Genomic DNA, 18,699 nt, shown 5'->3' with positions numbered 1-18,699 from the left:
GGGGGGGTGGGGGGAATGGCAGGGGGGTGGAATCTGCCTCATTAGGGGAGGCAAAGGCATTGTGGTATAATTGCTAAACCATTAATCTACAAACTCAGCTAATGTCCCAGGAACCTAGGTTCGAATCCCGCCACGACAGATGGTGGAATTTAAATTCATAGTGAGAATAGAAAGACAGATGAGGATAGTCCTGATTTTAAAAAAAGAGGCAAGTTAATTTTAAAAAAAGGCAGGCAAGAGCAAGTCAATGGAGAACTCTTGAAGAATTAAACTGCATTTATTTCAATGCAAGGGGTCTAACAGGTAAGGCTGATGAATTCAGGGCATGTATGGGGACATGAGCATGGGACATCATAGTTATTACAGACACATGGCTGAGGGAGGGACAGAACTGGCAGCTCAATGTTCTGGGGTGCAGATGCTATAGAAAGGATAGAAAGGGAGGCAGATGTTTTTGATTAAGGAAAATATTACCACCGCACATACAGAGGATATTTCTGAGGGATCATCCAGTGAAGCTATATGGGTGAAACACCGAAATAAGAATGGGATGATCACCTTGATGGTATTGTACTATAGGGATCCCAACAGTCAGTGGGAAATTGAGGAGCAAATATGTAGAGAGATCTCAGATATCTGTAAGAATAATAGGGTTGTAACAGTAGGGGATTTTAACTTTCCAAACATAGACTGGGACTGCCATTGTGTAATGGTATGAGACAGGAACTTTCAAAAGTTGATTGCAGTAGACTGTTCACAGGTAAAGGGATGAATGACAAGTGGGAAGCTTTCAAAAGTGAGATAACCAAGAGTTTAGAGGCATTATATTCCTGTTAGAGTAAAGGGTAAGGCTGGTAAGATTAGGGAACAACAGATGAATGAAGATATTGAGGTTCTGGTCAAGAATAAGTAGGAGTCATATATTAGATATAATCAACTAGGATGAAGTGAATCTCTTGAAGAGTATAAGGGATATGGGACATTCTTAAGAAGGAAATCAGGAGGGTGAAAAGGGCATAAGAGTTAACCTTGGCAGATAAAGTTAAGGCTAATCCAAAGAGATTCTACAAGTACATTAAGAGCAAAACAGCAACTAGGGCAAGAATAAGGCCCCTTAAAAATCTATAAGGTCATCTAAGTGTGGAACCACAGGAGATGGGAGCCATTCTAAACAAATATTTCATGTCAGTTTTTACTGTGGAAAAAGAAATGGAGGCTAGGGAACTTGGGAAATAAATATTGATATCTTGAAAACAGTCTACATTACAAAAGAGTAGGTGCTGGAGATCTTAAAAAACATAAAGGTGGATAAATATCTGGGACCTGATCAAACGTATTCCAGTATATTGTGGGACATCAGGGAAGAAATTGCAAGGCCCATAGCAGAGATATTTGTATCACCTACAGCCATGGGTGAGGTGCTGGAGGACTGGAGAATGGCTAATGTTGTGTCTTTATTTAAGAAAAGCTGTAAGGAGAAGGCTGGGAACTATAGACCGGTGAATCTGACATCAGTGGTGGATAGGTTGCTAGAGGGGATTCTGAGAGATAGGATTTACGTGCATTTGGAGAGGCAAGTACTGATTAGAGAGAGTTCGCATGGCTCTGTGCATGGGAAATTGTGTCTCACAAACTTCATTAAGTTTTTTTTTGGAATGCATAACCAAAAAGATTGATGAAGGCAGAGCAATAGATGTTGTCTACATGGACTTTACTAAAGCCTTTGACAAGGATCCCAACGGTAGACTAGTTAGTAAAGTTAGATCACATGGGATTCGGGGACAACTTGACAATTGGATACAAAATTGTCTTGACAGATAGCGACATTGAGGATGTCACCACCCCACATGAGCTTGCAGCAGTTTGACAAAGTAGTTCACCACCATCTCCCCGAGGGCAGTTAAGAACGGGTGATAGATGCGGGTCTTGCTCACGACACCCAAATTGTGAACAATTTTTTTTTTGCTTAATTTACAGTCCTTTCAAAGGGCAGTGTAACAAAAATCAAATATTTTACAGAAACTTTAATTTTAATTAAAAATTTTAATTAACATAAGATTTCTAGGTTAAAAGATCCATACCACTGGGTCTTTTACAGCCACAGGTTATGGAAAGCCTCAGTTTACCAGCATGTTACTTCTCCTGGGACATCAGGGTGCATGGGCAGTCATGGAAGAAACTCAGGCAGTCAAACTGAATGACCCCCTCAACTGCCCACTGCCTGGACCGGTTGATGGTTATATTGGCCAAGTCCAGGGCTAGGCTAATGAGGAGGTTCTCCAATTTACTCACCCCACTCTGCATCAGCTGGGTCAAACAGGAACCTAAGGGACAACGTTTTCACACAGAGAGTGGTTCTTAAGTGGAAGAGGTAGTGGTAGATGCAGGGACAGTAACAACATTTAACAGACATTTATATAGGTACACATTCTGAAGAAGGGTCACTAGACCCAAAACATGAATTCTGATTTTTCTCCACAGATGCTGCCAGACCTGCTGGGCTTTTCCAGCAATTTCCATTTTTGTTTCTGATTTACAGCATCTGCAGTTCTTTCAGTTTTTATTTGAACAGGAACATGAATAGGAAAGGTTTAGAGGGATATGGACTAAACTAGGCAAACAAGAAACCTGGTTGGTATGGATGAGTTGGACCGAAAAGTCTGCTTCCGTGCTGTATGACTTTATGACAGTAGGAAACAGAGGGTGGTGGAGGGTTTTTTTTGACTAGAGGCCTGTGACCAGTAGTGTTCCACAGAGATTGGTACTGGGTCCACTGCCTCACAACGTGTAAAAAGTACTTAGATGAGCACTTGAAATGTCATAACATTCAAGACAATGGGCCAAATTCTGTAAAGTGGGATTAGTGTAGATTTAGAATAGTTTTTGTCAGTGCATACTCAATGAGCCAAAGTACCTCTTCTGTGCTATATGATTCTCTGATTCTATGTGATTTCACTTTTGGCTCCTTGTCCATGATTCATCCTTGCCTCTAATTAGTCTATCCTTTAATTGCACAAATTCACACGTTTCTGCACACTGTATTAATGATGTTAAAATTTGATCAATTTTTCACTTTGTTCCCTTGTATTGAATATGTATCATGCGTACATAACATTCATTTGGGACTCGAAACATGCCTTCAAAGCCTTTAAAATTTCTGCCATGTGCTTTTTATGCTCTTCAGAGCAATTTAAGGTAGCATATATTTTGAAACAGTCTCTTCCCAACAGTAAAAGCGTGGTGACTTGCATTTGTTCTGGTTTGCTCAATGAATCTGTAGTTAGTGCATAATCTGCCAATATTCATGGAAGAATTCCCAGTTCTGCCTCATATCTCCACTCATTTGAACAGAAACTGGTAGGAGGAAAGCTGCAGTTATTTTATCTTAAGCTGCATTTTCACTGTGATTGTTAATTTTTTTAATTTTTCAGTGGCAGTTCAGAGCTTTGCAGATGTGCCTTTTGTTTCAGTTCTGGGCCTTCATCTCAGCTCCTTTTCTTTAAACACCATGTTTCAAGTGTACTATAGCAGACTAGAACAGTCATTTGTACAACTGCATTTTAACAATTTCCTCATAATAGAAAATTCCTTCCCTTTATATATCCTGCAAATTCTTAATCTTGCTGTTTACAAATCCATAATAACTAGCCCTGATTAACTCATAACTTCATGATCATACACTTAACCTTCCTATGTGTCCATTACTTTCATCCATTATTAAAGACATGCAGAGGGTTAAATCCTAAAAAAGCACCATCTTGAGGTCATTCCATGGGAAATTGGTGGATCTCCAATGAAATCTTTCTTAACTTGTGATAACTGAGATAAAATTACAAAGAAATACATGGAAACAGAAACAGACACATCATGACTGGTATTTAAACTTGATTTTAGGTGCCTCTTCCTAAATTGACTTATATCCATCTGTTCCCATCTTCCTTGAGCCCACAAGGTGAAATGACTTACAGTGTACTGATATATCTCTCTCTCCGTTACTTGAGAAACAGTATAATGTTTACCACTTACTTTTGGTACAGTTCCAATTTGCAAAGGTCTACAAGACAATTCATATCAGATCCAGTGTAAATATTTTAAGTAGTTAATTGAAGTAATTTTCTTACACAATAATTCTATATACTCTAAATATGTCGAGGAAGAGCATTCACTATGGTGGGGAGAGGAGCATAGGAATGACAGTACATGAATTGCTCCTTAGGTGGCCAACACAGACATGATAGACCCAAATGGCCTTCTTCTGCACCAAAAAGATTCTACAATTTAATCTCCTTATGTGGAACTTGCTCCCTCTGATCCAGGACATGTATCCTTACTATCAGTGCATATTTGTCGGAGTTTCATGATCCAATGATTTCCAAATTAACTTTGTGTTATGAAATAACTCTCTTTGCTTTGGTAGATTACTAAGTAGTCTTTTAAAGCTAAAGTAAGTTACTCTTTTATGTACAACTTGATAGAATCAGTTCATATATTCAATAGAACTATCAAATTCAAAATGTTATAAATATAAATAATATAAATGCAAGTTTTCTCGTAACTTTTTTGGAATATTATACAGTATTTATATTAATAAATCTTGCCTACGTTCAAGCTTCATGTCACACTAATTTACTGATTTTTTAATATTATGGTTGGAAACTTCCTTGGGAATGCTTCCATTCCATCATTGTAACTTCTTCTAAAGTCTAGTCGAAAACTCACTTGCACGAGTTGCTTTTAGATTGAGCTCAGAATGAACTGCTGAACTGAAAACCATCACAGTTTAAACTATGAATGCACCCGAGACATCGTGGCTCAAAGGTCTCCAACATTCCAATATGGAAATACAGAAATACAGAAAAACAGAAATTAGGAGGAGTAGGCTATTCAGCCCTGCTCCACCATTCATTGTGACGACAACTGATCACCCAGCTCAATAGCTCCCATATCCTTTGATTCTTTTAGCCACAAGTGCTATATCGAACTCTTGCTTGAAATCACACAAAGTTTTGGCCTTGATTGTTTTCTATGGTAGTAAATTCCCCAGGCTCGCCACTCTCATTGAATAAATTGCTCATCTCAGTACTAAATGGTTTACCCTGTATCTTTAATTGCATTTGTTCGATGGGTGCCCGAACAAATATATCAAAGTTAAAAATGTAAAAAATTAAAAATTACGTATGACTAATTATGGCACTTAATTTAACACAGTATTCAAGAGAATTTCAAAACTTAAATTTAACCTGTACAAACTCAGGATAGGCTAGTGTGTCAGAGGTTGCACTGGAGGATTTTGTAACACGTGGTGACATAGATGTGGGACTTGCTTTTACGATTCAATCTGACCCCTAATCTGCTTGTGACTGGTGGCTTACCAGCTTCCAAAAAAATCCCAAAGTTAAAATAGTGGGGGGCATGGAAGAGCTACATGAATGTAGCAGCTTCTGCCAAATGCCATTTTAACTTCAATCCTGCATCATTCCTGAGTGGGCTGGGTTAAATCTCTTTGTCAATGTGTTTCATATTATTTCACCAACATGTTACCAGTCAGTTTTTATGATAAATATTATCTGAAGGAAGAGACAGGAATAAATCTTTGCTTACACCAAGGTAGGCATTAACAATTCATTCACCAATATCATAATTAAATAAGCCAATCTATAAACTGACAACATTCATACAAAAATCCTTCTGAATAATAATACTTCCCAGGCTCAGCAACAGTGATCTACATTCATTTGCCAAAAAATAATCAAGTTTACATGTACGACCTCAAGAGGAATATGGTAATGATAACAAATGCATTGCTATCTAATAGCTGACAATTCCTTCATGTCTGATTATGTGTATATGTGCATAAACTGTTTTTACCACATTTATATCTTGAAGATAAAATTGTGTTTATGTACTCTTTGATGAGACATGGGCATTGCTGTTAAGGCCAACATCTGTTGATCATCTCTAATTGCCCTTAAACTGAGTAACCAGCCAGGGCATTTCAGAGGGCAGTTAAGAGTCAATCACATCAATGGAGTCATCTGATCTAGTGCGGATGGCAGACTTCCTTCCCTCAGGATGTTAGTGAACTAAACGGGCTTTTACAACAATGGCAGTTCCATGGATATCATTACTGAGGCTAGCTTCCAATTCCACATTTTTAAATTAACTCACTTTAAATTCCATCAGCTGCTATGGTGGGGTGTGAATCCAAGCCCATAGAACATGAGTCTGGGATTACAAATTTAGTTACATCCCCTTTACACAACCACCTCCCTTTGTATCGATAGGGGAGGCTCTTATATCCTAGGCTGTGTAAAAAATGCTTATATGTTAACTGCAAGAAGAATTTGTTCTCTGTTGGGTTCTGCTTGATATAGATACCAGTGCCAGCTCCTGATTATTATGTAAACTTTAAATTAACATTGTGTATATTTATGAAAAATTGCTTCCAATGCTTATGTTGCAATTTACTGAGCGGTAGAGATTCCAGGTTCAGATGCAGGCCAATGCTGAGTTTGCTGATCTCAGCAAGGCGGGTACATGGCTTTTACCACTCCTTGGAGCTAGCCATTTTGAATTCAATGTAGCAACTGCTGGGAGAGGCAGAAGTACGGTCTGGTTGTGAAACCACTATCGACTGAATAATCTGTCATCACTCAGGGTCATGAGTGCGCATGCAATGATATGCCGGCGTTCACAGGTCAGAGGGATTGTAAAGGCGGGGGGGCAAGGAATAGTGCTGAAAGTATTAGTTCTTTGCGTTTTATCTGGAAGTGATTATTCATAATTGAAACTGCTTTTCTCATCCCAATTTTACGCCCGAACAGAGGTTTTGTTTTACGTACCTTGTTTGGTGAGCCAGTGAATTTATTCGGAGAAGTTGCATTGTTATTACTCTCCACATCTTTGACGGGTTCCTGTTCCAGAGGATTGACTTCATCTTCCTCCAGCCTGACCGGCAAGGCGTCTGACTGAGCTTTTGATGCTTTAGCTTCTCTCCTCAGTCCTTCGTTTTCGTTTAACAGCTCCTGCTTTTCCCTTTTGATAGCGGCCAGCTCCTTCACCACTGATTCCAGCTTCTGCCTCATCTGTCGCACTTCCTCGCGGGCCTTGTTTCGTTCTGCCCTCACCTTGCTCCATTTCTCTCGCCAGTTGGCCGTGCAGTCCGACCACCAGCGCATGGTCTTCTCCATCTGAGCAGCTCTGGCCCGGACCTCTTCCAATTCCCGATGGTACAGTCCTTCAATGCTGTCCCAGTCACTGCAAACACCCACATTCCGGGCCAGTTGCTGTGGTACCACAGGTTGAGGTGTGGCCTGAACGCTGTGAACTGTGGAATCAGTGCTTAGCACAGACTCAGGCTGGTTTCCTTGCCCAAACTGACCATAGAGCTGTCTCACTGCAGACTGTTGAATATTCGGGGTCTGTCCCCCTTCTCCTCGTCTGGCAACGGGATTTGAGCTCATTATCCCTTTCTCAAACAAAAGATCTTCTCAAATCCTTTTCCACCTGCTAACACTTCCCATCCTCAATTTCCTGTGAAAAGGAGCAAAAGTATACAAATTGTTTACAAAAGTTTAAATTACGAGAAAGAATAATTGCCCTTTGAATCAACTTTAAACGATGCTTTTTAGTTTCTATAGAGTTTGTAATAATTGAACACAGTAGAGTAGATTTTAATCACATCTGATCAAATCTATCATCTCGGTTATTTTCACTCACCTGTTCCTCTCCCAGCATCAAATAAACTTCTTGTATAATATAACGCTATTTTCTGAATGAATGCATTCATACAGTTAATTTTGGCTGAACAACTTGGAATTGCTAATGTAACAGGAGTTTAAAATCATGGTTGCCATTTTCAAAAGATGATTGTTAATACAGAGTCATGTTACATTAGGGGAAAATGAGGAACATGAATTATTTGGCAAAATTATTTTAACATTGAAAAGTCATGTTGACTCCAGGCTAGTGTTTCAGATTGAAACAGGTTTATTTTGAATTGCTTCAAATTTGATTATTAGACTAATTTTATTATTATCCATAGCTAGCAATATTTAAACACTCCTGTGCTATGGCATACATTTGACTTTCACATTGAAATATGTTCCTTCAGGAATTACTTTGTGTACTTCCATGGAAAAAGTTGGAGTTATAATATTTCCACACAAAATTGTTCACCTAGCAAAATATTTCTACAGGTTGTCATCATATAAGCTGAATCTGTGATTGAAATGCACACAAAATGTATTCTTTAAACTGCACATAACCACTTCCTTTGAGAAATAAACTGTGCCTTTTGGGATTCAAAGATGCCAGTATTTATGGGGATGGAGCAATGGGAAAGAATTCTGAATTGGAAACCAGAAGTGCAAGCTTTTTTCAAGTGAAATTAAGAAGAGTTGTTTTTTTAAAAAATTTTCAGCAGAGAGGAGACTAGAAGCAGTCAGGGGGATATTTGATCAGAAGAAGGACCATAGTTGAGGCAAGTTTTTGGTATGGGGGGAGACGGTGGCTGTGGACAAGTAAAATTATCGAGATGAGGGGAGTGGTCATTCTCCAGAGGAGGGCACCAGTTGTAGATCATGGACATAGCTGCTCCTTTTGGCGCACAAGTTATGCTGTAAATGCACACACCATTTGGATATGGCCCAACGTTAATCCTTTCATCTGCCATGTTTTCTTAGTCACAAGAAACCCATCTGATATAGTTAAAAAAAAATGGAGACACACAACTGTTCTGATTTTCTGATAGGCCCTCTTGAGAACAAATTGTTTGCTTGTCTCTTGTCCAATTTTAAAACCAGAAGTAGGTGTGTTGAAAACTAGTTTAAAATATTTTGCATTTTAACTTCCTAGCTAATACAAACCAATCCATTTTAAGGGTTTAAAATCACTCCCAAAAGATTGAGTCCATCTGGTTTTACATATTCCTCAGTTATTTGGAGTTGATGAACTTACAAACAACTATTTTTTAAGTGAATCAAGAAAATAAACAGTAACTTGACAATTTCTGTTTGGTTCACATTTGGGAGTGCTGATTAGATAATCATTGTAATGTTGATGAAACTACCATTACATTGTCATTCATATTTATGATCACTACTGTGCTGAAATTGATAACAACTTGACAGTTCACGGCAGGACAGCAGAATAGCACAGGAATCTGAAAGTTGCCATCAGTAATTCAAAGCTCTTCCAGAGAATCTACCTTTGAGGACAGCCACTCACCTGCTCCAGTCCCTACCCTGAGTAAAATCCCTAGGCAGTGAGTTCATGAAAACTGCCACATGACTGCTGATAGTGTCACTGTAAAACCCAGAGAAGGTTACACCTTGTTGAGTGGGATATCACTGGGTTTTCAATGACGTACTAAGTTCTTAGTTACAACTAAACATTATCACAGGCCCTTAAAACAATTGTCAAGTTTCTCCTCGATTAAGAAAACAAATTACATCTATTTCTACAAGAATAATAAAAGTTTGTTTATTATTAATGTTTTAGCTTCTATCTAAATGCAAATCTCATCATTTATTTCACTATCTGAAATTTAAATTAAAAGTGAAGTATTTCGTGTTTAACTGCTTACTTTGCTGTCTGTGAGAATACTTCTATGTGATTTGGCTGCTTATCTTGCTTGGGGCATTGCTGCTGTCTGACTGGAGATCCCCATGGCTTGGCACCAGATTCTAATTAACATCAGTCAATGTGAAGTCCAAGCCACAAAGACCTTTTGTGGGCAGCTTTCTTTGGGATCAATGGTGAGTACTATCACTTCACTAGTGGTTTAAGGTTGCAGTCCATGATCTTTTTGTGTTTACCAATGAACTGCACGCTGATGGAGTCAAAAGTCCTTGCAGTTGACAAACATTCTGGAGTTATCAGGGGAGTGTGGCTTGACCATTGCACGTAGGCAGTCAGTCACACCCTGTATATGTGCAAAGACAGCCGGAGCTGCAAGCCTAACCACCTGCTCATTCTAGCTGGCCTCAGTGGTAAAGTACACACAATTCTGACCCCCAGAAAACATGGTGTCCTGTATGATATATTTGTGGACCACAGCCCGAAAATCCTGAGTGGATATCAAGGTAAAGTCTTTAAAGGTGATGCTCAATTTGACAGCCACTGGTAAAGCGTGGGCACCAGTCCACTTGGCAACAGATCTTCTTCCAGATGGCAGCAATCAGTTGCAACAACCTAATGCCATGTACATGATGTATCGATATTCAGACGTCTTGAGAAAGATGAACTTCTAGCCATGTACCCTGTGTTCAAATATTATGTCCTGTGAGATGCACTGCTGTGTTCTCTCTCTCTCACCCATAAGAGTGGCAGGTCTGTCAAGGGAGGGTTACACCTTCAGCCGCTTCTGTTGGTGGTGCTCCTGCTGTCAGGTTCTGACCTGCTACTAGGTACCCAGGAGCAGAGCAGGCCATTCAACCCCTAAGCTTGCTCCGCTATCTAGATCATGCTTGTTCATCTACCTCAGCAGCACGGGTGGCTCAGTGGTTAGTACTGATGCCTCACAGCACCAAGGACCCTGGTTTGATTCCGGCCTTGAGTGACTGTCTGTGTGGAGTTTGCACATTCTCCCCGTGTCTGCATGGGTTTTCTCCAGGTGCTCCGGTTTCCTCCCACAGTTCAAAGATGTGCAGTTTAGGTGGATTGGCCATGCTAAATTGCCCCATAGAGTCCAGGGATATGCAGGCTAAGTTGATAAATGTGGATCAGTGCAGACTCAATGGGGCCAAGTGGCCTCTATCTGCACTGTGCGAATTCTATGATTCATGGATCTGTGTTATCTCCATGACACTTGACATCATTACATCTATCAATCACTTGAATATAGAATTCCAAAGATTCATCACCCTCTAAATGGGAGTGGAGGTACCCAACGTGGAAAAAGAAACATTATAAAGAAGGTACACACAGAAGAGGAAAATTGGCTTATGATTGATCATCCTCCTCAAGTCCCACGAGGTCTTATTATAATAACTGACCTGCAAACTCTTCAGTTGGGGGAGGCAGTAAAATTCTGCCCAATAACCAGTACAAAACTTGAGTCATGATTGATACTCCTTGTTGGTAGTTGGATGGTGGGAGATATTGTTTTGAGCTGTCTCTGAGATTATAAGTGAAGTTGGTGGGATGTGACATTTGAAGAGCTATTTACTGACCTTAACAACTTGTGTGAAATCATTGACCTCCCTAATGCACCACCTGCAGGCCTCCGGAGAAAAATTCCTGGCATTGAACTGCGATCTGGTTCTACTGCCTCCTGAGAGTGGACTTGTAAATCTTCCTCACACGTTTGGCGAACGAAGATATCTCTACTGCACCTTCTCCTTCAAAGCCTTTGATACAGCAATTTTGGAATCCACGATGCACCCTGTTAGTCTATTCCTGCAGGATTCTCACCAAGAAAACTCACTTTTACAAGCACCAATTTCAGCCAAAATGCACCTTTCCCTGAAGCAGTGCAGGCTGGTTTATAGAACATAGAACAGTACAGTACAGTACAGGCCCTTCGGCCCACGATGTTGTGCCGAACTTTTACCCTAATCCTAAGGTCTATCTAACCTCCACCACTACCTTATACTATCATCCGTATGCCTATCCAATAGCCACTTAAATGCCCCTAATGAGGCCGGCTCCACTACCCGCTCCGGCAATGCATTCCACGCCCCGACCGCTCTCTGATTAAAGAACCTACCTCTGATGTCTCCCCTGTATCTACCTCCACTCACTTTAAAACTATGCCCCCTCTTCATAGCTACCTCCACCCTAGGAAAAAGTCTCTGGCTGTCTACACTATCTATGCTTCTGATCATTTTGTACACCTCTATCAAGTCACCTCTCATCCTTCATCGTTCTAAAGAGAAAAGCCCTAGCTCTCTCAACCTTTCCTCGTCAGACTTTCCCTCCATTCCAAGGAACATCCTAGTAAATCTCCTCTGCACCTTTTCCAATGCTTCCACATCTTTCCTGTAATGAGGCGACCAGAACTGGACACAATACTCCAGATGTGGCTGAACCAGGCTTTTGTATAGCTGGAGCATAACTTCACATAACCACTTATGTGGTGCCAGTTTGCTTGAAGTCGTGCCTACTACTTATGCTTTAGTGCTTCTTGCTGGCAGCACTCAAAAGTCTACTTCTCTATGACTGCGTGCTACATGCCTCCTTCCAAATGCAGGAGGCAGGGCACTGCCATTAAAATCAACCTGCACATGCACCATTTCACCAACATGTTATTATTTGGTATTAGTAAATAGCCGCAGCAGCCAATACAAAACGGAACAGAAAGCCCAGCATAAGGAGCAATGCTTTTGACCAAAAACATTTTGGGTTTGGAAATACAAAGGTTTCCCAATACAGTGTCTACTCAGGAATGAATGGCATTTCACAGTACTCTGTTACTTCTTTTGTCAGCCAGTGTGACTCTGAGCTATATAATGCTTTTAATTTATGAATGCCATCAGCGGTGAACAGTTCTTGTTGACTGGACTCTCTGTAATACTGGAAGGTGGTGTAGTTGTACGTACATCAAACCTAGGGTGAGGTGATTTGTTTGCTAGCTGGTCCTTTGCTCATGACTGTTGAGTTTAAAAGCATCTGTCCAAGTTTAGCCAATGCTTCACTGACTGGCAGCAGTAGCCACAGACGCAGCCATCATTTCAATGAGCAGAGAGCACAAAGCTGCTCACAGTGGAAGCAACAGGGTTAACCCTGCATTTGAAGTTATATCAAATTTCAAGGCAGAGTGGTCAAATCTTGCTGGGGGCACCATAACTCATTGCTGTACAATTCATGGCATAGACTGTCAGAATTGCTGTCAAGCATTTAGCTGGAAAAGAAAATAGTATGTAGCTAGCTAGCAATGAAAGCTGATAATGGCACAGCGAGGGCAGCAGGCAATCAAAAGTGTAGTGAATGATAAGCCTGAAAATATAAAGGCAGACTCAATAATAATGACACTGGTCTGTAATCCAGAGGAATGGTGCTAATGCGCTAGGCACAAATATTCAAATCCACCATGACAGCTGGTAGAATTTGACTTCAATTAATAAATATGAAGTTAAAAACTAGTCATGACCATAAAATTGTCAGTGGTCTCACAGGTGTCTTTGAGGGAAGGAAATCTGCCGTGTTCACCTGGTCTGTCCTTTATGGGACTCCAAATCCACGTTGATGCTTAACTACCTTCTGAAATAGCCCAGCATGCTGCTTATTTCAAGGACAATTAGAAATGGACAAAAAGAAAATACTGATCTTACCTGCAACATAAATATCACATGAAAGAATAAAGAAGAAAAAAAATCAATAAAATTGGCAAAATAATTAAGAGAACTGATATAGATGCCCAAGGAAGTCATTTGGCCCATTGAGCATGCTGTGCCATTCAACACGATCATGGCTGATCCTATATCTCACTATATACTCTGGCTTTCTTCCATATCCCTTGGTACCTTTGGCTTCTAGAAATCTATTTCTTTATTAAATAAACTCAGTGACATCTCCACAGCTGTCTGTGACACAGAATGCCATAGGTTCACCACCCTCTGAATGAAGAAATTTTTCCTCACTTCAGTCCTTAATGGCTTACCAGGGTTCTTGTTCTGTGTGATTCTTTGTTCTGTTGTTTCAATGAGATCTCCTCTCATTCTTCTAAACTCCAGTGAATACAGACACAGTCGACCCAATCTCTCCGTATAGGACAGTCCAGGCCACCCCCAGTATCAACTTACTGAACTTCCACTGCACTCCCTGTATGGTAAGGATTCCTTTCTGAGGTAAGGAGACCAAACTACATGGATTATTCTAGGTATGGTCTCACCAAGGCCCTGTACACTTGCAATGAGACTTCTTTACTCTTCTATTCAAATATGCAACAAAGGCCAACTTACCATTTCCTTTCCTGATGGAAGAGAGGTTGAGTTGAAGTAGAATGTGGACTGTGCATTTCTCAAGAGTTGTGTGGAAGTAGAATGTGCTGAGTTTCAATGCCAAGGGCTTTTCCACCGTTTATGTCCCTTCCTGGTACACTAAGCTCAGGAATTCAAAATCTGGCCCAGAAGCATTGGCTCTACTGAGCTATGGTTTTGGTCCCTGTGCATGTGCAGTTTTGTAACTAATAAACTTTAGCAGAATTTTTAAAACGTTAATAATGAAATGCTGGCATATGAACTGCTGGATCATGAAGCTTTACAATATGCATTAAGTAGTATTTATTTTGTGGCACAAAGTGAAAACTGCGAACAGACATCGCAGTCTGGGATGCTTTTCCTGTCTTATTTTTACAAAAAGTAAATTTTATAACGAGTTTTATGTGTTAGAGAAAGGCTTAATGACTGCTTGAAATCATTTTATCATTTAACTAAGTTCCAAATGCCAGAAAAATAAATAAACAGGATACTTATGGTGTTATTCCAGTAGAAAATTATTAAAACTAGTTAACAGCACAGAAAGCATAACCTTTCTGAAAAACCTGAGTGAAACTGAAATAACTGCACAGAGCAGGTATCTTGTCACCAACTCAACCTTTATTTACACATGCACAGTAAATAGACTCTGACCAGCTAACTCAGAGCCAGTCTCGAGAGTGAGGAGAATCCCTGAGACTCCTGTTCATATCCATCAGCCAGGACTCCCTGATTGGCACAGGTTAACAGCCCCAATCAAGGATCTCTCACTTGATTGGATCCACCTGTTTCAATCACTACAGATACCTTCCTCACTACACTACACGAAGGAAATGATCACAGGACAACGACAATGATCATAGCTATCCTTAGCTTTCTAACATGCTGTTTTAGCACCTCAAGCTGTTTTGGACCAGCAGTCAACCAGAATATCTTAACGTGAACAGCATATGCTTCCACAAACTGAAATTTGAGCATAATGTGGCATGGAAGCTAATGCAAATATTAATCAGCTATCAATAGCTATTTATTTAGCACAAACATACTTTTGGGTTGAACAACATTCACTCCAGTTACTCCAATTTACACTTTCCCTGGAGTTCCAGATTGTGTAACTGTCCGTTTTGGCCTTGCTTTATCCCCAGAATCTATGAACTTTCTAAACTCAGAGTTTGCATCACCTTAACATTATCTAATTTACACCATCCTCTCTGTCTTTTGTTTTGCATTCAATAAAATGTCATATGTAATGGGGTATTTGATTTACACCTAGATCTCCAAGTTACAGAAGATGGATGGAGGTAATATAAGACAATAAGATATACGAACATAATTAGGTCATTTGGCTGATCAAGGCTGATATGTTTCTCACCTCCATTCTCCTGTCTTTGCCCAACCTTTGATATTCCTCACCTCAGTTCACTCTGAGGCTACATCCTCAGTCCTAGCCTCTCTGACTATTGAAAACATCTTCTCCACATTCACTTTAACCAGGCCTCTCACAGTTTTGTATGTGTCAGTCAGCCCCACTTATTGTTCTAAACTCCATCACATACAGACCCTGAATCATCAATCGCTCCTCATATGACAAGTCCTTTATCTCTAGGATCATTCTTGTAAACCTCCCCTGGACTCACCAGAACTGCTTACAATATTCCAAATGCAGTCTATCCAGGGTCTTATATAGCCTCAGCAGTACATCCCTGCTCTTGTATTCTAGCTCTCTTGAAGTGAATGAGAACAATGTTGGCACCCATTTGTTAGACTGTTTGATTGTAAACACGATATGAATGGATTTTAAAAAAAGTGATACCTAAGAAGAACTAAATAGTCTTTGGATGCAAAGTGTGTAATCTGTATCCTGGAATTTTGTGAGCTGAGTTTTCAGAGCAGATTGTTGTATACAGATTGGCCTGAAACTTTTTAATATGGAATAGAGATAGAAACTCTTAATAAAATGGTTTAGTTTTTCAGCTTTATAGTTACAGAGTATACACCAGGTAGATAAAAGACTTCAAGGAAGAGTTGAGTAATTGTTATAAGGTTGTTATAACAGACCATGGTATCCTAATTTGTTTTTACATGTGTTGGGGCAGAAGAAAAAAACCTCTAGATCACACGTATTACTGTAGTATCATTTCCTACCTGGTCATCAAATAAGTTTAAATAATTTCCTGAGTCTTAAAATACCCTGGGCTGCTTTCTCTACTGCACAGAATGAATACATGAACTGACATCAAACTTGAATCATCAACAATTGGTCTGCAGTTAAGATCACGGTGCATTTCTGGAATTTTATGGGGGTGAGAAGCAGATGGGGACCTTTAAAACTGGGAGCGGCGCTCACTGCCTACCCACCCATTTGCTGGGCTTTTACTGGTGGCAAGTGTTGATTTGAGTAGCTATCTCAATTGTGGTCAATTAAAGTCCTTAGGTGGCTCACCAATTGCCCTTAACGGTCTCATTCCATCATCCTCTGTGATTCTATATGCAATGGGTTAGGTCAACACTAAGTGTCCACCTTGTCTGGTGAAAGCTGGGGATCGGATATCTGAGAGCAAGAGCTGCCTCCCCTCCCCTTGGAGGCACTGCAAAGGTACAGGTCCACCCACAATCCCTCGGGTGGGACCTCCTGCTAGATGGGGGTGAAGTTCCAACTCAAGCCAATTAACAGCCCATAGGGTGTGGGGCAAGTTAGCCAAACTCCCAAATGTTACACTCAGGGGTGGTGGGAACCCAATCCCAGAAAAACCTAACCCATGGAACCAAATGTTTCGATCTCTATTGCTTTCAATTTTATGTTTGAGAATGGGTGCATCCTGAGATCCATATCATCCACCACAGATCACTTTCATTATCTTTACTAGGCTCTCCAACATTTCACTGAACACATGAATATTAGGAGCATATGTCAGCTACTCAGCCCCTCATGGTGGCTCAGTGGTTAACACTGCTGCCTCACAGCGCCAGGGACCTAGGTTCAATTCCAGCCTCAGGTGACTGTCTGTGTGGAGTTTGCACATTCTCCCTGTGTCTGCATGGGTTTCCTCCCACAGTCCAAAGATGTGCAGGTTAGGTGGATTGGCCATGCTAAATTGCCTGTAGTGCTGGGGGATGGGTCTGGGTGGGATGTTCCAAGGTTCCGTGTGGACTTGTTGGGCCAAAGGGCCTGTTTCCACACTGTAGGGGTTCTATGATTCTAAGACTGTTCCATTATTCAATAAGACCATGGCTGATCTGAGAGTGGATACCTGTCTCTCTCTGTTCATAAAGATAACAGTTCTTTTCTCACACATGGGCAATGCCAAGATTTACTGCCCATTACAACTGCTCCAGAGACAGGGGTAGTGCGCTTACTCTTTGAACCGTTCTAACCATACACTCTCAGCGCTATGAGGGAAGGGATTTCAGGATGTTGTCCCAGCAACAGTGAAGGAACAGCAATATATTTCCAACTTACGATGGTGAATGATTTGATGAGGAACTTATTGATGGGCAGTGTTCCATTCATGGGATGTGGGCATCATTGTCTGGGACAATGTGTATTGCCCTTCCCAAATTGTCCTGGAGAGGGTGATGATGAGCTACCGTCCATTTGGTGCAAGTACGCCACAATGTTGTTAGGGAGGAAATTCCAGGATTTTTACCCAGTAACACTGAAGGAATAGTGATATAGTTCCAAGTCAGGATGATGCGTGGCTTGGACGGGAACTTGCAGGTGGTGGTGTTCCCTTGTATCTGCTACCCTTGTCTTTCTAGACCGACACGGCTGTGGATTTGGAAGGATTAAACATCTGTGAATGCAATTGATTAGAGTTGTGCTGTCAGTACAATTCTGGAGTATTGCTCCATCGCTTCTGGGAGTCATGAAAGAATTTCATGCATCTTTAATTTTGTAAGGTTTAGCTTTTCTCTTGGGGGATATAGATTGCGTCGGGAGGAGTCTGTAACAGAAAAGAGTCTACATGGTTCATATGTTGTTTCCTCCTCAGGATAAAAGATCTTTTCCTGTTCCAAATGTTCTTTTTAACAATTATTTAGGTAGATGCTGATTTTTGAAATTAAGACAAAACAAATTGTAAAAAATGCAGCAGAATTTTTAAAGCTTGTCAGTCTGCACTAAATCAGAAATGTATTTGTAAGCTTTTAATGTGATTTGGTTGTAAATATGGTCATCAGAAAATACTAATATGTTGCCAAAGTTACAAAATAGCAGGTATCAATTGTTGTTACTGAAAAGCATATTTTGAATGCTCCCACCATACATTGTATTGTCATGTGTCAGCAAGGCTCTTTATGAATGGTAAACAAAGAATTCATCTGTGGCTCACACTGTGGTCCTGTGCTTTGGAACTGTGTATAAATACCAAGACCAAATTCTGACTACTTTTGACATGGACATACAAATACAAATATAGGAGCAGCAGTAAGTCACGTGATCTCTTCAGCCTGTTTTGCTATTCAGAGACCACGACTGATTTGATTACTCTACATTCCCAACTACTTCTGATAACCATTCACACCTTGGCTAATCAAGAATCTGTTTACCTTTGAATTTGAGGATTCAAAGACTCTGCTTCCACTCCCACTGCCTCTTGAAGAAGAGTATTTTGAAAATTTATAACCCGCTGTGAGTAAAAGTTTCTCCTTATATCTACCGTAATTGGGCAACCTCTTAGTTTTAAATAGTGGCCGATTATTTCTGGATCCTTCTGTAAGAGGAAACATCCTTTCCACATCCACCCAGTCAAGACCCCTCAGGACCTTATATGTTTCAATC

At 40.4% G+C, this 18,699-nt stretch overlaps 1 protein-coding gene across 2 annotated transcripts in view; it reads right to left on the bottom strand.

Annotated features, from left to right (window-relative positions):
• LOC109920290 (coiled-coil domain-containing protein 102A-like) overlaps window positions 1-18,699 on the bottom strand; it is a 479,598-nt gene that overhangs the window by 367,411 nt on the left and 93,488 nt on the right. For both annotated transcript variants that reach the window (XM_048596422.1, XM_048596423.1), the window contains exon 2: window positions 6,843-7,533. In XM_048596422.1, coding sequence (XP_048452379.1) covers window positions 6,843-7,463 — 621 coding nt within the window. In that variant the 5' untranslated portion in view covers window positions 7,464-7,533. The remainder of the gene's footprint in view (window positions 1-6,842; window positions 7,534-18,699) is intronic.

This window comes from Rhincodon typus, chromosome 4 (assembly GCF_021869965.1).
Source record: "Rhincodon typus isolate 14 chromosome 4, sRhiTyp1.1, whole genome shotgun sequence".
Taxonomy (NCBI): domain Eukaryota; kingdom Metazoa; phylum Chordata; class Chondrichthyes; order Orectolobiformes; family Rhincodontidae; genus Rhincodon; species Rhincodon typus.
The sequence above is the reverse complement of the archived record's forward strand: the minus strand, read 5'-3'. Positions and strand labels throughout refer to the sequence as shown.